Source organism: Mustela lutreola, chromosome 15, assembly GCF_030435805.1.
Source record: "Mustela lutreola isolate mMusLut2 chromosome 15, mMusLut2.pri, whole genome shotgun sequence".
NCBI lineage: Eukaryota > Metazoa > Chordata > Mammalia > Carnivora > Mustelidae > Mustela > Mustela lutreola.
The window spans coordinates 50,243,720-50,271,328 of NC_081304.1; the positions used below are offsets into that span (position 1 = coordinate 50,243,720).

The 27,609-nt window shown below is 48.1% G+C and overlaps 2 protein-coding genes and 1 long non-coding RNA gene across 4 annotated transcripts in view; 2 read left to right on the forward strand and 1 right to left on the reverse strand.

Moving 5' to 3' along the window:
* On the forward strand, positions 1 to 19,131 carry LOC131816312 (transient receptor potential cation channel subfamily V member 3-like). The gene is made up of 10 exons (XM_059148934.1): positions 1 to 119; positions 5,895 to 5,999; positions 6,135 to 6,221; positions 6,986 to 7,140; positions 7,921 to 8,097; positions 12,314 to 12,454; positions 14,090 to 14,370; positions 16,471 to 16,647; positions 17,568 to 17,726; positions 18,337 to 19,131. The coding sequence occupies exons 1-10, from the start codon at positions 1 to 3 to the stop codon at positions 18,478 to 18,480; spliced, it is 1,545 nt and encodes a 514-aa protein (XP_059004917.1). The 3' UTR covers positions 18,481 to 19,131.
* Positions 19,130 to 27,609, reverse strand: part of LOC131816314 (uncharacterized) — an 11,597-nt gene continuing 3,117 nt past the window's right edge. Inside the window, exons 2-3 of the long non-coding RNA XR_009348008.1 lie at positions 26,762 to 26,957; positions 19,130 to 23,523 (exon numbers count right to left, since the gene is read on the reverse strand). This is a non-coding gene — a long non-coding RNA (uncharacterized LOC131816314). The remainder of the gene's footprint in view (positions 23,524 to 26,761; positions 26,958 to 27,609) is intronic.
* The window catches only part of LOC131816313 (spermatogenesis-associated protein 22-like), a 27,455-nt gene continuing 23,070 nt past the window's right edge, over positions 23,225 to 27,609 (forward strand). Inside the window, exons 1-2 of one of the 2 annotated variants that reach the window (XM_059148936.1) lie at positions 23,225 to 23,332; positions 24,573 to 24,991. The gene's annotated coding sequence lies outside the window, so the exon portion shown is untranslated. The remainder of the gene's footprint in view (positions 23,333 to 24,572; positions 24,992 to 27,609) is intronic. The other variant, XM_059148938.1, reaches the window with a different exon arrangement.

Consider the following 27,609-nt stretch of genomic DNA (forward strand, 5'->3'; position numbering starts at 1 on the left):
ATGAATGCCCACCCCAAGGAGATGGTGCCCCTCATGGGCAGAAGAGCTGCTGTCCCCAGTGGGAACCCTGCCGTCCTGCAGGAGAAGAGGCCAGCAGAGATCACCCCCACCAAGAAGAGGTAGGACGGGCAGGCTTCGGCACTGTGTTGTGAGGGCACAAGAGGGATTCTGATGCCCATCCTCAGGCAGCCCTTGCCTGGGGTTGACACAAGACTGTCTCATCTGGGGTGACCTGATATCCGGCTAGGTATAAATGGGGGAGGGTGGGGAAACAGCCCTACATATTCAGGGACTGAGCTAGAGAAGCCATTCTCAATGGGAATAATCAGGGAGACCTCCTTGAAGGGATCAGAGGTGCTGAGGCAGTAATATTCAGGAAGGCTTCTCGGGGAGGCAAGGGATCCCTGGAGCCATCCTTGAGACAAGGAGTAGAAAGAGGCATGGACATTCCAGGCAACCCGGATCCCCAAATGAATGCTTTCTTCACATAAGCCAACTGCTTTCCCATCCCATCCATTTCCCATCCAGGGTGTTCAAGCTCTTAAACACCACCTGTGTAACGGGCAAGAAGCAAAGGCATCTCCTCATAGGGTGATGGTTTGCTGGGGTTGTCCGCAAGCAGTTGGCATCCTGCACACACGTGCTGATGGTGTTTTTGTTACTTGGAGCTCCATCTTCATCACGGTCATTGTTATTGTCACTCCAAGGGGCCCCTGGGAGCTGACTAGGACTGGGATGGTTACGACTACTTCCCAGCTGGGGATGTGGAGGAAGCAAAGCGCGGGAGTGTTTCTCCAGGGTCATCTCTGGCGCCTGAGCTGCTTCCGTGGCAGTTGCCCAACACCTTTCAGCGCCCAAATGCCCCTCCTCACCACAAGCTGTGTCTTCACTGGACCGTGGTGGCCCGGATGTGATTTAGCTTCTTTGCCCTGCCTCCTCTGGCCCCAGCCCCAGCCCCTGCTTGGGCCAGAGGTGAGAACAGTGATTTCCCTTCTGTCTGTTGTTTTTGAGTAATAATTACTGAAGTTTTCTGTGCACCAGGGCCCAGGCTGGGGAGGCTGAGACACAGAGAGAAAGAATATCCATCCCTACTCACAGTCTGGTGAGAAGGGCACCCAGAAGAATGTGAGATGTGTCCCAACTTCTGAGAAGGGATCTGAGAAGACTGTGGGCCTTCTCAGGGCACTTCCTGGATGAGTTGGTTTAATGTGGGTAATGGCAGGTGGAGAAGAAGGGCAACAGCATCCCCAGATGGAGGCTTGGGGCAGGGACCAGTGAGGAAATGTGTAACTGAAGTGCTGGATGGGTGGTAGAATCTTGGAGAACATGAGTCCCATGGGGGCTGGGTCTTGGAGGTTGGTTAAAGAGTTCGGACAAACCTGAGGGCAGTCAGGAGCCACAGAGGGATTTTATGTGAGATAGAGGGCATGGTGAGATTTGCATTTTGGAAAGGATAGTCTGGGTGATCTATGTGGATGATGGATTAGAGGGGAGACTGGGAGCAAGAAGATGACAAGGAGGCTCTTGGGAAGCTTGAGTGACAGCTGGTAAGGTCTGAACCTGGGTGACCAGGGATGGGGAAGAGGGGGTCAGGTCAGAAATTTATCAGGATCATGGGGTCTGCAGGACCAACTATGAGAAGGGAGGGACAAGGCAAAACAAGAGACATCCCCTTCATTTGATGGGAGGGTTGATGGGGCCATCTGTGACATGAGCACGTCAGAGGAGGAGCAAGATGAGGAGAGACAAGCCAGGTTCAGGTGTGAATGTTGTCTGAGAAGTGCCCGAGGAACGTGCAGGTGGAGGCTCCATCCTGGAGTGCAGGAGAGAAAACTGGGCAGACCTGGGGCTATGAGGGCAGCCTTAGTTGTCTAGATAAGGGCAGAGATTCCAGATCCAAGCCATGAAGCACCACCCTCCTGCCTCTCTTTCCCTTTCCCTGACTTCTCCCATTCCTAGGGGAGGTTTGGACCTCAGGGAAAGATGGTGAACACGGCTTCAGGAAAATCCCAGGATCTTCCCACAGTCAAGCTGCCTTTTCTGAGCCTTTCCCTGTTCATGAACTTAGCCTCATACTCAGCTCTACCTCACACAGCCAATGGCCTGGGTGTGAGATGTGAATTTCATCTCATGAAGCAGTAGCACCTTCTACCCAAGGGCTCCTTGTGGACCCTCAAATGCCTACTTCTCCCTGAAGGTTTGAGCATCTCCCTCAAAACTGAGTATAGGACTCAGCCTAGATAGGAAAAGAAAAGAAAAGAAAAAATTCAATGTAAATAAAGAAGGCCAGTCTGACCAGTAAGGAAATCTGTAGTAATGGTGGAACTGAAGATACCAAGTAATCTAAGTAGGGAGAGATTTTTGGACTCGGAGCTTTTCCTGAGCCATCATGCTATTTCTCATGAGCAGCTGCCACTGTGGCGTCTTTCCTGAATCCTGAGCAAGGCAAATGCCCTGAGGTAGACATGGGCTGATGAAGGTTATGGAGGAGCTGGCCTTTTGGAGATAAGAGCACTTGGACAATTTTGGGTACAAAGTAGCTGGTCACACAGCCTCCTTCCCAGCCCCGGAGATGCTCAGGGGATAGTTCACCGTCTTCAAAGGGACAGAAATGAAGGAGAGATGGTGGAGAGCTATGTGCTCACCTGAGTTAACAACACTTGTGAGGTGTCCTTTGGTCTGGATCAAAGGTAGGAATAAACAAACAGCATATGCTGCGGGTTAGAAGCCAGGCTGTCACATGGCCAAGACATCACCATCTGTCACCATGGCAGGTGAGATGTGGTATGTGCGCTGGCAATTAGGGCATGTGTGGGATGGACTGTCATGGTCTATAGCTCCTTGTCCCAGGAATTGGGTCCTTGCTCACAGTCAGGGATCTTTCCAGTCTGACTTTCACCACTCTCCTTCCTAGCCACTGAAGACTTCCTCTGACATAGTCCTCACCTTCTGCTGTAGAAGCTTTTCTTCTACCTGCTCTCCCTGCTTCTGGGGATTTTCCCTTGTCTCTGAGGACAAGGTTCCTGGAAGGGTCATCTCTTCCTTCCTGTTTCCCACATTTCCTACATGGAGCATATTAGTAGTTTCTGAGTTAAGTAGGTGGGTCGGTGCAAGAGAGACGGAGTGGGTGAACTGATGAGTAAGTGTCCTGGGGGCTCAGCACAGTCCCTCAGCACAATTGAGGACACTTCATGGTAAGATGAGGATACATTTCCTCCACTCCCTCTGTCCCTTTGGTTTCCAGGCCTGGAATAGATAGATGCTGCCATGATTTGGTTTTTGGTCCACCCTGGGGCCCCCCTATCGACTCTGGGAGGAGACCTTGAGAAGGAGAGGAGTTGGAGGAAAGGCAAAGGACCCTTCCTGAACTTCTTGGGAAAGACTGAGAAAAAGATGAGAGCTTTGGGCAACAGAGAGCCCAGTAGGAGTCACCTGAGGTTTATACTCGTTTGTCAGTCTATTGGGTCATTCCACCCACCTCCGTATCTATCCACCAATCTGCCCACCCAATTACTCATTCCTTAGCCGTTCATGCATCCATCCAGCCTTCTAACCATCTTATTCATCCATCCAACTTATCTGTCCATCTATCTGATGAGCCATTTTCCCTTCCTTTTACACATTATCTATCCATTTTCTACTCCTCTGTTCAGTTAAGTCTTCCAGGTGTCGGAACAAGTATTGGGTTCTGGAGAATTAAGGACACTGCAAGTGTATTTCCTCCCACTGAGGATCTTACAGTTGAAGGTCGGTGTGTTGTCTGGAGCAGGGAAAGCAATGACCTCATTGTGTTATGCCCTGGTCCCTGGTCCAATCCTTGGGACCGGTTCTGACCAGTTCACCGGAACAATAGCTCTTCAAATGGTTTTTTGCTCATTTGTGCACCATCTAATCCCCATCTCCTAGAACAGTGCTGGGCACACGGTAGGTGCTCAATAAATATTTGTTGAGTAGATGTATACCAAGGAGACTAGACAAGTAAGAATAGCTTTAGGGTGGCATTTTTGGGGCACTTCAGGGATGCTGGAGTGGTGATCCAACTGGATGACCTCTGATGCCCACTTTAGCTACACAGTCCATTTGTGGATGATTTAGAGCAGTCCTGGCTGCAGAGTCCGGATCATGTGGCCCAACCACTCGCCATCCTCAGGTCACACAGGAGGCTGAGGCAAAGCCAGACTAGAACCCAGGTTTTGGGCTCCCAGTCAGGGGTGTACTTCTCTTTTGGAAGAAGGATTTGATTTTATTTCAGATCAGAAAGTTCCTCTTGATGGGCGGAAGACAGGAGGGTGAGGGCCAATGTGCCAGTCAGTGCCGCCTCCCCACCCCAATTATGCCCCAGTTCTGGATTGGTTCTGAGCCTTCCAGTCTCGTCTGTTTCTGGAGGACAGGAGAGGGAGCCCCGGGTCTTGCCTGGGAAAGTCCCAGAAGACCCTAGAAGACCCTGGAATACCCAGGACTCGCTCATGCCTGCCCATCCGGGGAAGTGGCTATGTTGGGCAGTGTCCACTTTCAGCTAATCCCTAGAACCAGTTGGCTGGAAGAAGGTCCAGAGGGCCGAGAGGAGAGCAGCACGGATAATGGTATAAACTGTGAGCCTGGAATCACGAGTCAGTTCTCTGACCAACGTGGCTTCTATCCTTGGGGAAAAGGATATCCATCGTGATCTGCTGCTCCATCCTGGGCTTTAGTTCCCTCATTTACAGAATGGGGCCAAGTCCTTTTCCTGCTACCCTTCTGAACTTGACATGGCTGGAACTGTACTTTGGGAGCTCTTCGGTGGTCTTACGAGAAAGGGAGGGGGCATGTCGATCCTCCTGGGCGTGGGAAGGAAACAAGCAGCAAAAGCACTTAGGAGAAAGAGCAGCTGGTCAGGAGGCCACTCTCCCAGGCCAGGTCACAGGGCCAGCAGGTACGTGGCAGCAGCCACGGGGTGGCGGGTATCGCAGCAACCGGCCCTTGTCCTGGTGCTCATCATCCTTGTTGTCATGGGAGGGCTTGTCCCTGAGTGTGTGATTGTGGGTTCTGTGAGCATGCGTGTCTCTGTTTGTGGGTGTCTGGCTCGGGAGTCATATCTTGGATGTGTGTCTTGCCTCTGAGCGGCCAGTGAGTCTGTCCCCTTCTCTGGGGCTTAGTCAGGTCACAGGCCCTGGGCCCACAACTCTCTTCCAGGCCTGGGAGAAAGTGTGCCCTTCACTTGCCCTCTACTTCTCCTCATGTCCACTGTCCAAAGTGGTCTCCTGAGTTTTCCTTCTTGACGAGGATTCTTAGTCTTGTCCCCTGAACTTTTACGTGCTCTCTTAGCTCTAGGTCTGTTTTCTGTGCTGACACAAAGGGGGTCGAATATGCCCTGGCAGCCAGGAAAGGCCTTTGTCGATGTCAGCATCGAGGGACTGACTCCTGGAAGGGCTCTTCTTCAGACCTGAGGCCAGAGGGGCTATTGCGGGAGATGACGGGGAATTGTAGCTCTTGTTATCATGTCCCCCATCTCTGGTGAGTCCTCGCACCTGGAGGAAGCTGCAGACAGGAAAGTCCCCCTCAGATGCTAGGCCACCCCAGCAGAGACCCCTGGGCTCGTCTCCCGGTATTTTTAGTGACAAGAGTCACCCAGACCCAGCTTCGAATCCAAGCTCTGCCACCTGCTTGCTGTGTGAGCTTGGGCAAGTAGCTTCACCTCAGAGCCTCCACATGCCCACCTGTCAAGCGTGGATAATTGGGATGGTACCCATTTGAGAGGGCAGCTGCATGGCTTGAGCGAAGCCATGAGGGATGGAGCCTAGTGTGGAGCCAGCCAAGAGTGAGTGTGCTATGTGGAAGGTCACTCTCAGGGTGGAGGGCATGTGGGTGGACAGTCCCTGTCCCGCTCTAATGGCCTTGTTTGGGTGTCCCCATAGTGCACACTTCTTCCTGGAGATAGAAGGGTTCGATCCCAACCCCACTGTCTCCAAGACTTCTCCCCCGGTCTTCTCCAAGCCTATGGACTCCAACATCCGGCAGTGGTGAGTACTGGCCCCCATGCCTGCCCCTACTCCAGTCCAGTACGGGCAGTGACTCACCCGGGGCCTAATGGCCAGTCCTGGTTGTCTCTCTCTTTTAAACTTGTCTCTCTCTCTTCCTTCCCCACTCCCCCACAGCCTCTCTGGGAACTGTGATGACATGGACTCACCACAGTCTCCTCAGGACGATGTGACAGAGACCCCGTCCAATCCCAACAGCCCCAGGTAAGCCTGGCCATTCCCTTCCACCCTCTGTGTCCACCAGGTGGATGACAGAGGCACGGGCATCACAACCCAGGGAAGAGAAAGCAGCCTCCATTCCTGGGGCTGGGACAAATGTCTGGGCCCATGGCTGTGGCATGTAGGAATTTTCTTTTGTGGGGGGAGAATTACATTTCATAAACTCTAAGAAGTATTACCCATTCATTATAAAATATTCAGACAACAGTCTGCAGCAGAGCGAGAACTGTAACACAATCCCATACAAGTGAATTAAAAATACATGCACCCAAACCATGAAACACCATGTGCATTTTGCTAGAACACATACAAACAAAAAAATACGCATTGCCATGGCTATCTCTTTGGAGTGTGGGGGCAGGGAGAGACAGAGTTTAAGAATTCAAACACTGCCAAAGATGAAAGTGGGATTTTCCTTCCTTTCATCTCATATTTTTTAAGATAATCACTATTATTTGTCCTTTCTAGTCATCTTTGCTATGTGTACCCAAATATATAGTTTGAAAAACTGTGATTGCATTTGGATTCGGAGGGAAGCCTGCAGGGGGCAACACGGATGCCAGGGCCCCGGGGTGCTGATGGAAGACTCTGGGGCCTGGTGACTGGCTGTGGAGCTGCGGCTGTGCTGTCTGGGGCCAAGGACCCGGCTGTGGTGCAGCTCTGTGCAGGCACAGCGGCCCTGGCAGGAGGAGGGGGAGAGTAAGTTGGTGGCACCCATGTGGTGAACTGGAGATACTTTCTGGCCTCAGTGCAAACCTGGCCAAGGAAGAGCAGAGGCGGAGGAAGAAGCGGCTGAAGCAGCGCATCTTTGCAGCCGTGTCAGAGGGCTGCGTGGAGGAGCTGCTGGAACTGCTGGGGGAGCTGCAGGAACTTTGCAAACGGCGTCGTGGCCTGGACGTGGCTGGTCAGTGCCTGGCTCTAGCAGAGAGAGTGTGGGGCTGGGGGCTTGCCTCCTGCTGTTCACCTTTCCCCACAACAACCCATGAGGGGGGCATGTGAGGAGCCCAGAAGGTTGGGCTGGGGACTTTGAACCTGACTCTGAGGGCATTGGGGAGCCACAGAAGGGCTTAGACAGGCGAAGGTCATGTCTGGCTACTGCATGGAGGGCGGGTGTAAAACTGGAGAAGGGCACTATTCAGGCAATGCTGGGATCACAGCAGCAGACCCGGGGGAAGGTGACCAGCTCCTCAGCAGGGGATCTGGTCTGGAGCCAAGGACAAAGGGAGTGAGAGAAAGGGAGCATTCCCAGGTAGTGCCTTTGGCGACTTGCTGGCTGGTGGGGCCCACGTTGTCTGGGGGACTGGGAGTAGCTTGTTAGAGGGAGGTGATAAGCTTTATTTGCAGGCTGCCAGGAGGTGGCAGGCTGGAGATTTCGGGCGTCAGCACTGAGGTGGACAGTGGGAAGACATGCAGTGGGTGAGATTTCCCCCTCCAACTAGCAGGTGCAGAAGGCAGAGAGCAGAAGGCCTCACATAAGGCTTTCGGGGGCCTCACGGGGGGAAGAGTTGGAGAGGGAGGAGGGGAGCAGGTAACACAGGCTCCAGGAGGCCAGTGGAGGGCACAGCATGGGTGTCTCAAGATCGGAGACTGCAGCCCCCACATCCTGGCCCCCCCTGCTCAGGGCTGGGAGGCCTAGGGGCAGCCGGGGCCCCTCCCACGGCTCACCCCATGACCCTGCCTGCAGACTTCCTCATGCACAAGCTGACGGCCTCTGACACGGGGAAGACCTGCCTGATGAAGGCCTTGTTAAACATCAACCCCAACACCAAGGAGATTGTGCGGATCCTGCTGGCTTTCGCGGAGGAGAATGACATCCTGGACAGGTTCATCAACGCTGCATACACAGAGGAGGCCTACGAAGGTATGCTACTTGTGGGAGGTGCCATGTGGACATGGGCTGGGGTGGGAACCAAGCCATGCGGAGCCCCCCACTGTCCCTGTGGACCCAAAGCACGCAGCGTGCTTCAGTACCACATAGCAGGCCCTCCCCGCCTCCATCCTTGGTTCTGTAGAGCGATTCGAGTGCCCACCACAGGCCAGGCAGGCCTTGTTTTCAGCACTGGGGTGCAGTGACGAACAAGACAGATGCAGGCCACTGCTTTAAATAAAGTGATTTTAGATGGAAAACGCTAGGAAGATGATCTGAAGTGACTGGGTATGGGCAGCTTTAGAGTGGGTTCGCAGGGAGGGAACATTTGACCTGAGGCTGGCATGATGGGGAAGACTGGGAGCAGGGCAAGGGCTGAAGCCCGAGATGGGAACGAGTTTGGCCTATCAGGGCAATGGGAAGCCGGCCAGAGATGCTGTAGGATAGCTGGGCGAGGCCCACACACCTGTCAGACTCACCATCATCATTATCACTCATTTGGGTCTCAATTTTGTGGCTTCTCTGTTAAGTGGACTAGAAAGGGGCAGAAGACCAAATTTGGGATAATGTTTCCCTGCCCAGCAAATCTGTTGTGAATAATCAGTAAGGTATGCCCTCACTGGAGTTTTTGGACTCAGTAAACATCCTGTTCATCTCTAATAAGGTGCAAACATGATGAGCTCAGGAATGACCAGATGCTATCTTGCTGACATGCCAAGGGGTGCTGAACATTGCTCTTTGCAGGGGATGGTCTGTCTTGGGCCCTCAACGTTTCTCATGGGATAAAGTCATTTTTAAATATTTATTTATTTATACTCCAGACGTTCACAAGCATTTTTGCTATATTCAAGAAAAAGTAAAGGATTGTGAAAACTAACACCGTTCCTTGGAAGAGAGGGAATCCAGGGAAGATGGCTACAGCTGAGTGCTGAACTGCATGCTGAGCTCCCTGGTAGCCAAAGGAAAGAGAGAAACTAGATGAGCTGTGTATAATGTTCTCAGCCTGTCACTAGGGAGCTGATACTAGTCCTTAGCCAAAGAGTTTTAGGTCAGTGCCTCAAGCTTGCCTGTCTTGATTCTTCCCCCCTTTCAGTCCCTTTCTCTCCCCTTCTTTCTTCTTGTCAGTATATAGACACTTACACCTCTTTCTAGAAGCATGTTCTAGAAATCTCTTGAGGCCAGGGATGGAGTCTGTCTTGCCCATAGTGAATTCCCTGGGCCCCTTGGTGTCTCATATAAGAGATCCTTAATAAATGGTTTTTGAATGAGTGAATAAATGAAGGTTACTATTAAGGCGTTGCTGTCCTGGCTGCAATTCCTTTTTTCTTTCTTAGCCTTCCCTTATCACTTCCTTCTTTCATGATTTTGTCTTTTGCTGGTGGCCTTGTTGGGGGCTGTGAGCACTTTCTCTGCATGGTGGGAAGAGCCATTTATTTCTGACTTCTCAGAAGCCAACTCCCCATTCTCTCTGATGGTATCTGCTCATACCTTCCCTCTAGTGTCTGGGTGGGTGCTCCCCGCCACTGGGGGCTGAGGGGCTACAACACCATGGGGAGTGGGAGTCATTTTTCCTCACTTTGGGCAAGTTACTTTGCCTTTCTGAGTCTCGTTCCTCCATCTGTCAGGGGCTAATATTTCCTTCCTATGCTGCTAAGAGGATCCAAAAGCAACTTTTAAAATATTATTTTTAACGTTTTGTTAAAGGCCTTCAGAAATTTGCCTTTTTTAAAGCAATGTATTCAACTAAAAATTATTATTAAAAATTTTAAACATGCATTTGAGATTAATATAATGAGTGATTTTATATCCATCAATGTATCCATTCAACATAATTATTTTTAATTACATAAATAACACATGAATAGAGTTTCATTGTAAAACATTCCAATAAAAAGAAAGAAAATATGGCAGCAGAAAAAAAGTAGCCAACAGGAGGGTTTGGAAGATAGAGTCAAGGAAACATTTGAGAAAGGAAATAAATAAATAAATAATAGATAGATAAATAAATAAATAAATAAGGTATGCAAAAGAGAACATAAAAAAAAATAAGGATAGCAAAAGTTCTACCTAGGAAGCCCAACAGAAGAAATATAGAATAGAGAAAATGGAAGGGAGTCCATGGTCAAAGGAGTTATACAAAAATATTTTACAGACCTGAAGGACCTACATTTCCAGATTTTAAAAACCCATTAAGGCGCTCCTAGGTGGCTCAGTCAGTTAAGCAACTGACATCTGCTCAGGTCTTGACCTCAGGGTCATGAGATCAAGTCCCACATTGGGCTCTAGGCTCAGCCCCTGCTGGAGAGTCTCTCTCTCTCCCTCTGCCCCTCTCCCTGCACACACTCTAAATAAATAAATAAATAAAATCTTTTTTAAAATTTAAAAATAAATAAATACCCTTAGAACATAAAAAATTCAAGTATTTAATTAAGTTAAAACAAACCCCTTTGCCCGTTTTTCCAGTCTCCTCTCTAGAAATAATTATGTTGTGTACACCTTGAGGACTTTCCTAGGCTTTTTACACATGTGTACATGTGAACATAGAAACATGTTTGTTTATTCATGTATCTATTTACCATAGAACAATAGTATACTGTTTGTATTGTTTTAAACCTTGCATTTTTTTTTTTTTAAACTCTATGCCTTAGACACTTTCTCATCCCAGAATATGCGAGTCTGCCTCCTTTTTTCCTGCCTAGTCTGAGTGTGGCTATCCTGTGGTTAATTTCTGTATTCCCCTGTTGAGTATATATATAAATATATATTATTTTCCTTCAATTTTCACTATGAAAATATCACAGTACATATTCTTGCCTATGACCCCATGCTCAGGGCACATGTTTTAGGAAAATTTTGAATTGGATTTTCTGTGTTCAAAGGCATGCACATTAAAATTTGTAATGATAATTGTCAGATTTGCTTGTAAAAGATACTAGTTTATTCTCCTCGAAATACCAAGTATTCATTCCCTCATTCTCTCACCTTTCACTAATACTGGAAATTATTATTTTTGTTTGGTTCTGCTTTGTTTTTTGTTTTGTTTTGCCAATCTAGTCAGTGAAAAGTAGAAAAGTGTTAACTTGCTAGATTCTAACTTCATTTTCTCAATTATCAGTGATTCCAATCATGTTTCACTTTCTTTTTTGGCCATGTGTATTTTCTTCTCTGTGAGGTGTTTGTTAATTTTTTCTCAGTTTTCTTTTAAGTTGTCTGTTGACTTGTAAGTGGTCTTAATATATTAGGAACTTTACAAAACCTACTGTCTATTTATGTCTCAGATATTTTCCCCAGCCTATCACTTGCCTTTTAACTTCCTTTACTTTGTCTTCTAAATTGCGGAAACCTTAAATTTTTTCTTTGTGAGCCGACATGTTAGTTTTTTCTTTGTGGTTGTTTCTGCATTTTTGGGTTTTGCTTAAGAAGTTCTTCCTTATGAAAAGATTAGTTAATCAATGAATTTTTGTTTTTTTTAAACGCCTACTTCTTTAATCCACCAGGAATTTATTTTTGTATATGGGATGGTGGCAGCTCCTTGGAAAATGCTGTTTCTGGTGGGACATTCCTAGACCTATCCCCTGCCCCAGCCTTTCAGAGCCTTCGATCTGGAGAGTCCACAGACTCCACCATCTGGGTTAATGTCCCTCCAGCCCCTTCCCGCTGCTTTCTCCTGTTCTGTTCCTCAGTCATTGTGGCACCACTCTCCCAGCTCCTAGGCCAGTCATTCCTTCTTTCCCAGCCCCCACAGGCCATTCTGAGGACACTTTCTCCCATGGGTCTCTGGCTCTCATCATCTCTTTCTCCACTGAAGTGGCGGTTCCTGCCAAGTCTGGGCTCCTTCTAATGCATCCTCCAATTTTGCATCTAGAGTGATCTGAAAATACACATGTGCAAAACTCAAAACTCTGGTCGTGTCCCTTGCCTGCTTCAATGACTTGTGACTTCCCACAGCACTTAGGATAAAGTTCTAACCTGGCTTATGCAGTCTGGATTGCCCCCCACCCGCCCCTCCCCGCCCCTCTCCGCCCCGCCCCAGGTCCCCCAGCCCTTGCGACACCCAGTATGGTAGCACTGAAGTCTCACTGGAGCATGGAGCAGGAAGGCAGCTAGTATTTTGCTGTCGCTCGGCGGGGAGTTCGGGGGCCAGGGAGGGTCTGTCCCCCAGGGCCCAGCCGCTGAGCGCCCCCTTCCTCCTTCCCCACTCCGTTCGCAGGGCAGACGGCGCTGAACATCGCCATCGAGCGGCGGCAGGGAGACATCACCGCGCTGCTCATCGCCGCGGGCGCCGACGTCAACGCCCACGCCAGGGGGGTCTTCTTCAACCCCAAGTACCTACACGAGGGCTTCTACTTTGGTGGGTGCTGCCCGCCCCTTCCGGCCTTCCCGACCCACTCCCGTCCCGTTGGTGCTGGTGGGCTGGCCTGGAGCCCCCACTGCCGGTGTCTGCCCGCTCGGCACGTGGACCAGTGGACCCGCCCCAGGCCCAGAGGGACAGTGCCCGGGGAGGCCGCTGGGATAGAGCCTTCTGAACTGGGGGAGGGGGCGCGAGTGGGCACCCGCGTGAGCAGACTCAGCTTTGCCTCTGCCCTTGCGCCCGATGCTTTCCAGGACTGCAAACACGCAGTCAAGAGTCAGAGAGGAAGATTCCCTGACTGACAAATTAGGGCGTTCAAAAGGAATTGGGGTTAGGATACTCTGGGTAGAAAAAAAAAGATTGTAATGCATAATTTAGATATAGTGAAATTCACCCGTTTTAATGGATAGTTCTGTTCAGCCCCACAAATGTATACAGTTGACTAACCACCACCATGAGGGCAGGGTATAAATAGTCCCAGCACACCAGAAACTTTGCCCCCACAAATTTGCCAACCCCTTTACCCACTCCAGCCCTTGGCTGCAACCACTGACCTGTTTACTCTTCTGGGTGGTTTTTTGTTTCTTTGGTTGGTATTTATCTGTAGGACTAGCTGGGTCTGAGCAGCCATGAGGACAGGGTCTTATACAGTCCATTGTCCAACATTAGACCCTGTTGGAACCAGTGTTGGGAAATGTCTGTCAGGTGGGATGAAGAGAGGGAACAGAAGGGAGATTGAAAGGGAAACAGTTGGAGACCTCCTGTCCGGTCCTAGTTCCATCCCAGGTTTGCTGTGTGACCATGTATGAGTCACCTGCCTTCTCTTTTCTTAAAAAACGTTTATTGATCACTTACTATATACTCCTGGCACCATTCTAGGTGTTTGAAATGTATTGGTGAATGAAACAAAGTTTCCCATCCTCATGGAACTTATGTTCTAGACTGGAGGAAAATGATCAATAATAAACATAATAAATAACACTATGTAATATCTTAGAAAATGATAAGTGCTATGAAAATATAAAAAACAAGTCAGGGAAAGGGGATCAGGAGTTCCAGGGCAGGGAAGTGGATTTCAATTTTAAATAGTGCAGTTAGGGTGACTCATTAAAAACCTGATGTTTGAGTGAAGACTGGTAGAAGTGTGGAGATGCCCAAGGCAGATGCTAAGAAACAGTACTACAAGCGAGGGGAACAGCCTGTGTAAAGGCCCTGAGGTAGGAAAAATGCCTTGGCATGTTCTAGGAAAAGGAAGAAGGCCACTGTGGCCGGAGAGGAGTGAGTGGGGGGTAGGAGAGGAAGTGATGTTTGAACATGCAGGGCCTGTGGGCTTTTGCTGGAAACCGGGCTTTTATTCTGGGAGAGGTGAGTCTTTTGTGTCACTAGGATCAGTCTGGCTACTATGCTGGGGATAGTGATGGAGGCCTGGGATGGAAGTAGGGAGATCAGTTAGGAGATAATGGCAGTGATCCAGCTTTGGTCTCCCCACTCTTCCCGTACAAGGCAGAAGGTGGGGGGAATTACAGGGAAGCTTGGGTGTCAGTCCTACTGAGGACGTGGGCCTCAGTCCTAGGGCTTGCGGAAACCGGGCAGGTCTAGGAGAGAACTGAGGTCCAGTGCTCCCTACTGCCCCAGGCGAGACCCCACTGGCTCTGGCGGCGTGTACCAACCAGCCCGAGATTGTGCAGCTGCTGATGGAGAATGGGCAGACGGACATCACCTCACAGGACTCACGGGGAAACAACATCCTACACGCGTTGGTGACAGTGGCTGAGGACTTCAAGACACAGAACGACTTTGTGAAGCGCATGTACGACATGATCCTGCTGAGGAGCGGGACGTGGGAGCTGGAGACCATGCACAACAAGGACGGGCTCACGCCACTGCAGCTGGCTGCCAAGATGGGCAAGGCCGAGGTAGGGCCCGGGGTGGGGGACGGGAAGGAGGGCAGGGAGGCTCCTGGCCGGTGCTTTGGCCTTTCTGGGGACCCCACAGATTGTACCGTGGCCTGGGAAAGGTCAGCCTGAAGTCTAGGAAGTACATTTGTGGCCTGGGGTGGGTTTGTTCTGAGTGACCACACAGAAATATGTCACATGGGAGCCCCCTCTGGACTTTAGTCCCTGACACTCTGTGTTTCTGTGCCCTGCTCTGAGACTCCCATCTGGGGTCAGAGTGGGGGAACTTGAAGGCTGTGGTGACGTGGGACCTCACAGGCTTTGTGACAGAGGATTCCGGTGTGGTGAGGCAGGCACACAAGCCAAAGTTATGTCTGAAAACCCTCAGGGCCTTCAGCCTCTCTCAGGAGGCTAGGAGCCCCAGAATGCCGGCTCTGCCTCCAGAGCCAGTGAGCTGCCTGAGTCTAGAGAGACCTCTCTCTGTCTGTCATGTTGAAACTCTGAGCCAGGTCCCCAGCAGGAAGTGTGGTGGCTTGTGGCCCTTTGTGCCCTGTGTGGAGTGGCTGAGGAGCTCAAGGCTTAACCTTGGTGAAGACTTGGGTTGAGGCGGGCTCCCATCGCTGTGGGTGCCTGGAGTCACAGCTGGGTCTGAGATCAAGGTCAGGACTCAGGTGGGCCCGAGGGTAAGGCCTGGCGTAGCTTGCTCTTCAGCCTCCATGTGTCCAAGCCCTAGGAGTGGCCTGAGGCTCCTGGGAGGCTGTGAGAGGACTGGGTGGGTGCAGGGGGCTATTGAACAATCACAGCTGTGTCCGCCTCAGGGCAGCTGACAGGGGAGGTGGGGGCCTTGAGGGCCTTGGGCCCAGTGTCAGTGGTCAGGGCTGGGGCCCACAAGGGACCTTTTCATTCTCTTGGGGGGGAAGGAAGGGTTGGAGATTGGCTTTGACAAAGGAGAAATTGTGTGTCCTCCCACCCTCCCTACCGTCTCCTACCCTCCCCCAGGAACACGGTTTGTGGGGGGCTTTGAAGAGAGTCAGATGAGGGTTGCAAGCAGAGCTTCCTGATAGCTGCTGTGGCATGCGCTGTGGTGCTTGGAGCGTGGCCCCGTGACCTTTTGACTCTCTGGGGGATAATGTGCTCCCCCGTGGCCAGTCCTGGGGAAGGGACACCCCCATTCCTGGCCCTCTCTCTTCTTCATTCAGTGTTCTTCGGAAGACCTTTCTGGATGCTGCCCAAGTTGGCCACTATGCTGGGAGTGGAAGGTGCAGAGATGCTTAGACACAGACTCTGTTCCTTGGGGCTCTTTGAGGCTGGGGCCCAGGATGGGGAGACTGGCCCTGTGTCTGGAGGCTCTCTGCCTGGACTGTGAGGACAAGGCTCCCATATGAGATGAGATGGGAACCCCACTGGGTGGTGTGAAACCAGGGCTCTGACACCGTTCTCCCAAACAGAACCCTCTTCCTGGGTCTTGGTTTGGTGCCCCAGGAAGCTCCCGCCCCAGTTTTGGAAAGGAGTGAACTGGAGAGCAGTGGCTCTCCACCTTGCCTGCACTTTGGAACTGCCCATGGAGCTTTACAAAACATAGATATCTGGGTCCCACCTACAGAGCTTTGGACTGAATTAGTCAGTGCTGTGGGATTGTCGAGTGTCCCTAAGTGACTCTACTGTGCACCAGAGTTTGAGGGTCACCTGGAGAGTGGATTTCTCAGGCCTCTCTGCCAGGATGGCATCTTTTATGGCCCACAGTGAGCCTCAGCTGGAATGGTCTTGACCAGGCTAGGGAAGCTGGAAAAACTTCTAGTTTCTTCTCCCATCCAGGTCAAATAGAAATTATTTCTCAAAATTGTCAGTTCTCAGATGCTTCACTGAATGGGGTCCCCAACTGGTAGAAGGTTTTATGATCTTACTGTGCAGCTTTCTGCACCCTGCAAAGGGCCTCCGCACCTTTTGTCCCTTGTATTCTCTGTCCCTGGTGAACTAGGCAGAGCAGTGAGGTTCACAGGGGTTCTGCAGTAGAAGCCGAGCTGGGGGCTTACGGTGGCAGGTGCAGAGGGGGGCTCAATCCATCCAGGTGGGAACATCTTCCCAGCCCTGTTCAATGGCTGTTCCTCTTTCTGTCCCCAGATCTTGAAGTATATCCTCAGTCGTGAGATCAAGGAAAAGCTACTCCGTAGTCTGTCCAGGAAGTTCACGGACTGGGCATATGGGCCTGTGTCGTCCTCACTTTACGACCTCACCAACGTGGACACTACGACAGACAACTCGGTGCTGGAAATCATCGTCTACAACACCAACCTTGATGTGGGTCTCTCACGGGGGCTGGGGACGAGGGGCTGGGCCTCAGGCCAAATGGGAAGACCTATGGCACTAGCTGGACATGTCTGTAGTCCTCCAGTTCTTTACCTCGGTGGGGAGAGTCAACACAGAAAGAGCAGGGCTAGGGCCAGTGCTGTGTTTACTTGTTCCTAGCTAACCTTGCGTTACAAACTTCTGTGGTGGGTGTCTCCTGGCCCCAGAATCCTGGGCAGCGTGAGATGGCGGGTGGGATGATTCCTGTTGATCTTCTGCATCTTGTTTCTCTTTCTCTTCCCTGATGGTTCTATAATCTCCCCTACCCACAGAGAAGGCACAGCTGCAGCAATCAGGGAGGCCTTCCTGGAGGAGGCAAGGGCTGGGGCAAAGATCACTGAAGCTGGAGGGGAAGTGAGAGGATCAGCAGTGAGAGGTTTTCAGTTTTTGGGAGGGAATTGAGGCAGCAGATTAGACCATCATCATCCCCATGTTACCAAGAGCCATGCTTACTGGAGCCTGCCTCGTCTGTGGTCTCCCTGAACCCTCACAGCCTACTGGTTGGTAGGACAGTTTAGTTGATTTCAGTTTTATAGATGAGGAAATCGAGGCCCTGGGAGTATTGGGGGTTTTCCTAAGGTTACACAGTGAAGGGGCCAAGTTGGTTCCAGTCATGGTCCTTCCCCCTTGCGGCTCTTGCTCCCCACTGAGCAGTGGGTCCTCCCACTGGAAGCCCAGCTCCTGTGGGGTTTGGGAGCTGCCTGGGGGCACTGGGAAGGAGCTACAGGAGCCAGGAATGACTCTCCCACATTTCCAGCCAAACCAGCTCATGGGACAGAATGATTGGCCCCTTCTGCCAGAGGTGGTACTGACTCAGAGCTCCCTTTTGGAACGAGGGCCCTTTGAAAGTGGGGGTGGTGTTCTACCCCCAGAACCGGCATGAGATGCTGACCCTGGAGCCCTTGCACACGCTGCTGCATATGAAGTGGAAGAAGTTTGCCAAGTACATGTTCTTCTTGTCATTCTGCTTTTATTTCTTCTACAACATCACCCTGACTCTAGTCTCCTATTACCGCCTCCGGGAAGAGGAGGTACGTGGGCCCCTGGAGGGAGGCGGGTGAAGTGGTCAGAGCTCCAAGAGCTTGCAGAGTCCCATGTGCAGATGAGGAAACTGAGGCCCAGAATGACATTTGCACGGCGTTCCCCAGTTGTTATCCTTCACAGCTTCCAGGGAATTGAATACGTCTCTGGTCCTCAGCAATTGTGGGGAAATCTGGAAGGTTGGAAGACCCAGGCTCCACCTAAATCTAGAGCTCATTGGGTGTTTCTGCCATGAGGGTCACAGAAATGGGAGGGGGGACTCCCCCACTCTGGGTCTCAATTTTGCATTCATGACACGGGGCAGAGGTTTAGCTTTGAGTGTCCTCTAAGTGTCTGGATATGAATGGGTTCTGGAATGAACAAATGCCATGAGGTGTGAGGGGTCGTTAGCATGGATTGGACTGTTGAGTTCTGGGTCCCACTGTGGGTGGGGACAGGGGCACAGAGCTGCCGTTCCTTCTCTCCCATTGTACCGAGCTTGGGCTTCGCGTTGGTCTCCAACTCAACTAGTGGTCTTGGCATGTGAGCGTGAACCCTACAGGCAGAGGGGTCTTCCTCAGTCCCCGTCTTGCTCCCATCCATTCCTTCCCTTCTTCCCAGGCCCTCCCGCACCCCTTGGCCCTGACGCACAAGATGGGGTGGCTGCAGCTGTTAGGAAGGATGTTCGTGCTCATCTGGGCCATGTGCATTTCTGTGAAAGAGGTGAGTGGCCCACTAAGCCCCTTGCAAGGCAAGGCAGAGTGACCACAGGCCTGGCTTTGATGCACCCTCCTCTGCCTGACTATGGGGAGGGGGGGTTCTGGGGAGTACTTCCTTTCTAAGCTTTAGATTTTGTAGATCCGAAATTAGTTTCTTAGGCAGGCCTGTCCCACCTACTTTATCTATCCACCCCTCGATCCCTCTATCAGCCATCTACCCTCCCAGCCACTCAGTGACCCGTCCTCCTGTCCCTCCATCCACACATTCGGTCACTTCTCTCCCTGACCCAGCCCTTCCTCTGGGTTTATCAGTCAGTCCCTTGCCAACCACCCAACCGAGGAATCGACAGGTATATTCTGAACACCTGCTATACGTGCAGCCCTGGGGGAGGTGAGAGGGAGAGAGGGAGTTGGTGCTCTTTAACCTCACAGTCTTGTGGGGGATTTCAGATGGGCACAAACATCTGGATCCTAAAACGGATGGTGTAAAGGGCCCTGTGTGGGGTTCAGACCAGCACTCAGAGGAAGAGAGATGACTTTTACCTGGGGAGAGGTCAGGGAGGGAAAGCATGAAAGCAGAGATGGTATTTAGTCTGCAAGGGCAGGATTTGGCACGAGGGCACTGGAGAGAAGGTCATTACCGAGTGGGCAGGGGGAGCAGCATTAAAGGGCTCAGGGGCAGGAGAGCTAATCCATATCTTTTTTTGTCTTTTAATCAAAATTTTTAGTTTTAATTCAGTGTAGTTAACTTACAGTGTTATGTTAGTTTCCTTTGTACAATATAGTGATTCAGCAGTTCTGTACAAGACTCAGTACTCACCACAAGTGTACTCATAATGCCCTTTACCTAGTTTCCCCCAGACCCTACCCTCCTCCCTCTGGCCACCATCAGTTTGTTCTCCATAGTTAAGAGTCTGTTTCTTGCTTTGTCTCTATTTTTTCTTTTTTTTTTAAAGTAAGCTCTACACCCAACGGGGGGCTCGAACTCACAACCCCGAGATCAAGTGTCACATGCTCTACCAACTGAGCCAGCCAGGTGCCCCTGTCTCGATTTTTTCACTTTGCTCATTTCTTTTCTTAAATTTCACATGTAAGTGAAATCATACGGCATTTGTTTTTCTCTAACTTCTATCACTTAGCATAATGCTCTCTAGCCCCACCCATGTCATTGAAAATGGCAAAATTTCATTCTTTTTTATGGCTGAGTAATATTACATTGTATATATGTCCCATCTCCCTTATTTGTTCATCTATCAGGGGACACTTGGGCTGCTTCCATAGTTCGGCTATTATAAATAATGCTGCCGTAAATATGAGGATGCATGTATCTTTTTGATTTTCTGCTTTTGTATTGTTTGGATAGATACGCAGTAGTGCGATTACTGGATGATATTTCTGTTTTTAACTTTATGAGGAAACTGCACACTGTCTTCCACAGTGGCTGCCCCAGTCTGCACTCCCACCAACAGTGCAAGAGGGTTCCTTTTTTCCCGCATCCTCACCAACACCTGTTGTTTCTTGTTTTTGGCTTTAGAAGCTAGGCTGTGTCTGGGCAATGGCAGGGAATTGTGTGACTGTGCTGCTTTGCAGGGTCTGGGTGAGGATAAGGTGGGGTGAGTGAGAGATGTGAGAGGATTTGGGGGTACACCCACTCCTACCCTGGGATGCCTCTGCTCCCGGGCATAGGTCCCCTTCTGTATTTCTCACCTGGGCTCTAGCTTGGCCTTCATGCCCTCCCCCTCACCGAGTCTCAGTCCTGAGGAAACACTGCCTTCCTCAGATCCTCCAGTGAGAGGCATGCAGGGGTGCAGCTTTTCTTTCCTTTTTGGCCTCAGAGCATCGCGATCTTCCTGCTGAGACCCTCAGATCTGCAGTCCATTCTCTCTGATGCCTGGTTTCACTTTGTCTTGTAAGTAGGTCTGCCCCATTTGGTCACCACTGCACAGGCAGGGCCGAAGTCCTGTATGGTGGCCGCTGTGTCCTCTGGAACCACACTTCCATGTCACCATGTCCCAGTCATTTGGCCATAGTCTTGTGTGGGAGAAGCCCATGGACACCCATGGAGAGGACCAGAAGAGCCTAGCACAGTGCTCACCATCAGGTTGCAGTGATGACTGCCTCCACCTTGGCAGGTGTGGCAGAGAAGGCAGGAAGAGGCTTAGTAGTGGTTTACTTCTTTAGGAAGAGATGGTCTGGGCCAGTTCCTCCTAGTTTTGTGGGGTCTAGAGCTTGCCATCTTGGACTCTGGCAGATCGGGGCTGGAAAGCACTAGAGAAATCATCAAGTCTCATCCATAGACACAAAAGCCAAAGGCCAGAGCAGGGAAATGAGTTACTCAAGTTCACACCAAGCCTCGGTGGTGTCTGAGCCAGGCCCAGCAACCCCATCATCTTCACCTTATGCTAGAGCAGGGGTGGTTACCATGGGGCCAGGAAGCCCAGCTCAGCAGCCTCTCTGAATGAGGTCACGAGCTGACATCAGAGGCTTATTGGACACCTGTCTCTCAAGGAACAGAGGCTGATTCAACATTGCTGCCATGCAAAGGAAATGGGACTTGCAGTGTGGAACGAAGTACGTTGGGCTCTTCGTCTCTGCAGATCCCACCAAAGTCCTGCCTCAGAGTATTAGGGAGGCTGGGTCTATAGGACCTTAAATCTTGGCCCAGTGTTTCCAAATACCTAGGTGTTTATTATGTATGCACCTGCCTTCTAGAGGCATACATGGAATTCTTCATCCCTGTGGGCAAGTGGGGTGCCCAGATACTGCAGTGAGTAGCTGGACCCCATGATATCTCCCTCATGGGAGTCTTCCACCTTTGAGAAAATATGAGAATTCCAGTGAAGCGTTTGTTTATTCAGCCACTGGCTTTAGTAAAGACAAAAGGGACCAATGCATTGCCCTGCTTTTCAGCTTCTTAGGTGTTTTGTTAAGGAAGGAAACATCGTGCTTTCTCACTTCAGTTTAGAATGCATCGATCGCCCAATCATTTGCTTTTCACTGCACATGAAAAGCAAGGTTGCCTGTGTCCTAACTTTAACTCATTGGATATTTTATAATCATGGAGACCGTCTGATGTTCTAAGCAATGGAGCTTTTTATCTACATGTCTGTATCACTGATGATGTAGTGATGTGTAGGAGTTGATGCTGGCCCTGTGTGTTTGTTATATGTTGTACTTTAAAATGTATATAACCTAAAAGTGTGTGCGGGGGTGTCTGCACACTGAGGCTGTAGGCCTGCATGGTGTGTGGGGGAGGGGCGTGCACGTACATGCAAATGTGCAGGAGCCTGTTGGGTAATTAAGCAGCCAGAGCACCAGAGGAGAACACCCTCTTCTGTCCTCCCAGCCCTGGCCTCGCTGATTGAGAAGTGTCCCAGTGACAATAAGGACTGTGGCAAGCTGGCAGGTCAGCTGGGGGCTGGATGATCTAAGATGGTCTTACTCTCATGTCTGGCATTAGACAGGTCTATTGGCTAGAGCTAGGGTGTCTGAGTCCTCTGCCTCATCATCTCCCATTATTTAAGAGACTAGGCCAGGCTGATCCACATACTCGCAAGGGGAGCAAGAGAGCAACCCCCAGAGGGCAAGTCCCTTTCAAATCTCTTCTGTGGCACAAAACATGTAAGATTCAGGAGGTAGGGAAATAGACTCCATTTCTTGGTAGAAGGATCTAAAAAAGCACATTGTAAGAACATGGAGAGAGAACATGCAGAGAAGGAAAGAATTTGTGGCCATTTTTACAACCTACCCCACCTTTCAGGGGAAGATGGAAACTTATCAGGTGTCCTCTTTTTAAAGCAGAAGGTCCATTGGGAGTAAAGGAAAAAGTGGTAGAAAATAAAGTAGCACGTTTTTGCTACTTTGAATCTCAGAGTCTGAAGGAGGCTCAAATGCCTAACTTCATCAGTGCTTGAGTATTCTCCATCTCTTTCTGGCCCACTGGTGGTCATCTTAGTCTAGCTCGGACAGCTTCACAAAGTGTGGCCAGTGTTGTTAATTAGAAATTTATGTCTGTAGGTAACTCTATCCCACGGATTCTACTCTGCCCTCAGTCACAGAAAACAAGTCTAATTGCTTTCCAATATAACACTTCTAAAACTCCAATATAAAGTCTTCTTTTGCTGATCTAAATGTTCTTATTCACTACTCCTATGTGGTCACATTCATGAGGTTCTATGTGAAGGTACTTTGTAAACTCAAGTTCTGTGTGTGTCTCGGGGATTACTCCTATTTTGGTTTTCAAACCTTATAGCATTCTTAATTTACTCCTTGGCTAACCACTAATATGGACTCAGAATTTATTCACAGTTCCCCAAGTGGTATTTATTCAATGCAGGAGAGAGACCATCACCTCCTGGATTTTTTTTTTTTTTAACATAAAAGCAAACTTTGTTCCTGTAATGTATTTAACTTAAAGCATTTGCTTCAGACAATTGTTAAAGATTGTCAGGACTTTTTGGATCTACCTCCTGACCCCAAATATTTTCCTGAAAGCTTCCTGCCACCTTTCATTTATATATAAGCATGTCACATCTATCTTTATCCAACTTACTGACAATTTTGAGTAGCACAGAGTCAAGGACGGAGCTCTTCTGCACATTTCTAGAGATTTTTCTCTAGGTGGTTGGTTATCTCTTTGTCAGCATTCTTTGGGTAATTGTGCTCTTTCCATGTTAGTTAAAAATCCACCAAACTAAAAAGTTATAGTGGTTTAACATTTCTGAACTGTAGAATCTTTTGCTCAAGTGAAATGTTACATGGCAGAGCAATCAGACAGTCGAACGGCTCTGGAGCAGCTGTCCTTGAACTGTCCCGGAGCCACGGGGCGGCGAGGAGACTCCCAGCCCAGGAGTAGGATTCTGTGGACTCGGATTTGGAAACCATGCTTCTTCGCTCAGGTTTGTAGCCTTCTACCAGGTACATCATTTCTCAATGTCCTGCAGTCCCACACTTATTACTGGAAGGGTGTCTTGTAAATTAGTGGTGACCTTCCCGATACCAGGTCCATTCAATGCTATTGACCCTGTCCTCAGACAAAGGTGGTAAAAATCTGATTTTCAGTCTTTATGACTTTGGAGTCAAAGGATTCCTAAGCAGAAAAGAAATTCCTGTGATTGAAGTAGGGTGCACAATCTGACATTAAGGCATTATATCCCCCACGACACTGAACTCCAGGCTTGTCACTATAATGACCAACTCCACAATAGTTTCAATTCAGCCTTCTGGAATAGTTATTTCCATAGGATTTTCTCTCTCTTTCTTTTAGGAATATTAAAAAATTAAAAAAAAATTTTTAAGATTTTATTTATTTATTTGACAGACAGAGATCACAAGTAGGCAGAGAGGCAGGCAGAGAGAGGGGGGTGGGAGGCAGGCTCCCCGCCAAGCAGAGAGCCTGATGCAGGGCTCGATCCCAGGACCCTGGGATCATGACCTGAGCTGAAGGCAGAGGCTTTAACCCACTGAGCCACCCAGGTGCCCCAAAAGTTTTTAAAATTTTATTAAGTTTTTAAAATTTTAATTCCAGGATAATTAATATACAGTGTTATATTAGTTTCAGGTCTCTTTGGTTTTAATTATACTTTATTTTTAAATTTTAAAGAAAATCAGAGAGGGAGACAAACCATGAGAGATTCCTGACTCCCTCCAGGAAACAAACCTAGGGTTGCAGAAGGGAGGGGAGTGAAGGGTTGGGATAACTGGTGAACACTACATTTAAAACTAATGATGTTCTATATGTTTGCTAACTGAACTTAAATTTAAAAAATATTCTTTTGAAAGAAAAAAATTATTTTTAAGTAATTTTAGTAACTCATAAGACTTTTTTTGCTGCAGTTTTAGGTTTACCAAATAAATGAGTAAATAGTGGAGTTCCATATATCACCCTACCACCAGCCCCATTTAATTATTACTAATTATTGGTCTATTCAGGTTGTCAATTTCTTTCTGGTTCAATTTTGGGAGTTTATAGTTTTCCAGGAATGCATCCATTTCATCTTGGTTGCTTGGCTTATTGGCATATAACTGTTAATAATAACTTCTGATGATTGCTTCTACTTCCTTGGTGTTAGTTGTGATCTCTCCCTTTTCATTCACAATTTTATGAATTTGGGATATCTCTCTTTTCTTTTGGATTAGTGTGGCCAATGGTCAACTGATATAAAAAGACTGAGATTATTCCCTGCACATTCTCAGATCACAATGCTTTGAAACTTGAGCTCAATCACAAGGAAAAGTTCGGAAAAAACTCAACCACCTGGAAGCTAAAGACCACCTTGCTTAAGAATGCTTGGATCAACCAGGAGATCTAAGAAGAACTTAAACAATTCATGGAAACCAATGAGAATGAAGACACTTCGGTCCAAAACGTATGGGATACAGCAAAGGTGGTCCTAAGGGGGAAATACATAGCCACCCAACTCTCCCTCAAAAAAACTGAAAAATCCAGAACACACCAGCTGTCTCTACACCTTGAAGAACTGGAGAATCAACAACAAGTCAAAGCAACTACACACATAAGAAGGGAAATAATCAAGATTTGAGCTGAGATCAATGAGGTAGGAAGCACAGATACAGTAGAACATATCAATGAAACTAGAAGCTGGTTTTTTGAAAGATTCAATAAGATCGATAAACCATTGGCTACAGTTACTATTTAGCTTTGTATTGATCACATAATGAATTCTGTTTCCACCCCTACAGTCCAGGTCTGTGTAGATGTTGGGTGACTTCCCCCACCTCCACTTATCTGAGTGAGAATTCAAGAAATTCCTCCAGGTTTTGATGACAATGTCAGCCATGCTGCTTCTACACTTGGCAACCAGAGCATTCGACTCTCCCTTCAATAAGCATTAAAGAATTGCTCCATTATGATCTCCATCCAGAACTACTATCTACTTATTATCAAAAACTCAAGGGAAATGAAAATAACAATTATTCTTTACTGTATGCTAGGTTTGAGGGTAAATGCTTTAAATACTTAAAGACTTCTCATTTAAGGCTTTAACAGCCATATGGGTAAGTGTTGCTGTCATGCCCATTTTATACAACAAGGAAAGCACAGTTTTGGGAGTGGGGTATCTTGTCCAAGGTTAGTGAGTAAGAAAGCAAGGATTATAAACTTGGGTTCTGGGGCGCCTGGGTGGCTCAGTGGGTTAAAGCCTCTGCCTTTGGCTCTGGTCATGATCCCAGGGTCCTAGGATCGAGCCCCGCATTGGGCTCTCTGCTGAGCAGAGAGCCTGCTTTCTTCTCTCTCTCTCTGCCTGCTTGTGATCTCTATCTGTAAAAAAAAAAAAAAAAAAAAGACACTTATAAACCTAGGTTCTCCCGGCTCTGTGCGTCAAACTCTTTTGCTAGATCATACTAGCACTCTGGAAGGAAGAGTACCCATTACACGGAGAGTTTATTATTAGAGGTTATTATTTCTGGTGTTGCTGTGGTTTAGCAATTCTCTAGCTATAGGCACTGGATTGTTGAATTTTTCATCCTGTAAATTTCTGAGCCTTAAAATGATTAACTTTAAGTAAAACTCTGAGATTTGGGATAGGGTTATCTGAGTAGATTCCCTAAAGAACATTGAATCCCAGAGCCCTCTTGGTCTGTTAGAATCAACTGCTCTGGGACAGCAAGGATAGGGTAGACTGAGGAGCATATGAAAGGTTCAATGGTGCTACTTGCCTTGTAAACTGGTAATTTTCTTCCTCAAGATCTGGCATCGACTTTTCCTGGTTATTAAACTAATAACTAGGTCAAGTTACAGTAAAACTAGTTAAGAAAGATAGGTTTTATTAAAGGAATAAAAGAATTATTAACTGAAAGGGCTACAGGATTGACAAAAAAAATGATTAACTTTATCAAGTACTAGAAGAACAGATGTGTGCTGGCGTATCTGAATCAAATGCAGACAAAGGCAGAAATAAAAAGAGCCACTCCTTTTAACACTGACCTTTAGTCAACATTAAATGACTATTTCTTGAGCTTCCTAAAACTGGAATTGAACTACTTCAACCACACCAATTTAAACGTTGGTATTAATTTTACCAAATAGCCTATGACTTGGTGGCTGTCTGGATAAAAGATTTATAATTTTATAGACACATGTATCTACAACGGTCTCATTATTTTATTCACTGTATTTATTATTTTACTCATTTCCTCACCTTTTGTCCTGCTTGTCAACACTGTCTCTATTCTAGTGTCCTTCTCATTCCCTCCTCTCTCTTGGACACTCCCTCATCTCCTGATCCTTTTCTGGTTGTCTTATACCTATGACTGGCTTAAAAGTTCAGGAACTATGCTAACATATAAATTAATAACATTGACATTACCTTAATATAATGAAACATCTGAATTAAAAAGTCATTTCTGGAATCTTCAAGAATAAGAGTGCATCCCATGTTAGACGTAGTGTTGTGAAGGTCAAAAATAATGTCATAGGAATCTTCATTGTCTTTTGGGCCAAACAAATGATTTATTTCTTGAGCCCTTCTCACTTCATATGGCAAATCCTTTGACATTGTTTTGCTGTTATTAGCAGAAAGAAAAAGATTAACATCATCTGTGACCAAGATAACATAAATATCTAATAAGAACATAGTGTATAAGGAAACAGTTGCCAAACCTTTAATATGAAAAATCTGTAAGGGAAGTGGAACTTACCTGAAAACTTCATAAATAAAAAAATTCCTTATTTTCCTCCATTTGATTTTATGTAATGGTGCACTGGTCTGCTCACAAATAATAGTTCATTTATGTGGCTGATCCAGAAAAGACATTTCAAATAGAATTTACCATCTGACTTCAATGTTGAACAAAATTTATTCATTAATTTAACCAACAGTTTTTAAAAAGTTATGTGCACTGGGCTATTTTATGGGGCTACACCATTAAACACACATTAAATTTCTTCTTCCTCTCACTGATTTTCTAGTGCACGAAAACAGTCAAACTTAGGTGGTCATGTTATCTAATTAGGGATAGAGATCAGGGAACCACTAGTGGTCTACGGCAAGCTTTACAACATCTGTTAAGCTCTAAGAAAATGCAAAATTTTGCAGGTATATGCATATATATGTTTTTTTCTGGGATGAGTTTTTATTGAATTCTCAAATGAGTATCTCCTCTTACTCTTTAGGATACTTTTTTTTTCTTACTGTACAGGATGATAAGTTTATTA

Bases quoted from the DNA above. Each gene is read 5' to 3' on its own strand.
- LOC131816312 (XM_059148934.1), top strand. From the start codon at position 1: ATGAATGCCCACCCCAAGGAGATGGTGCCCCTCATGGGCAGAAGAGCT. The intron at 6,222-6,985 runs GTAAGCCTGGCC...TTCTGGCCTCAG, and splicing joins TCCAATCCCAACAGCCCCAG to TGCAAACCTGGCCAAGGAAG. The intron at 8,098-12,313 runs GTATGCTACTTG...CTCCGTTCGCAG, and splicing joins CACAGAGGAGGCCTACGAAG to GGCAGACGGCGCTGAACATC.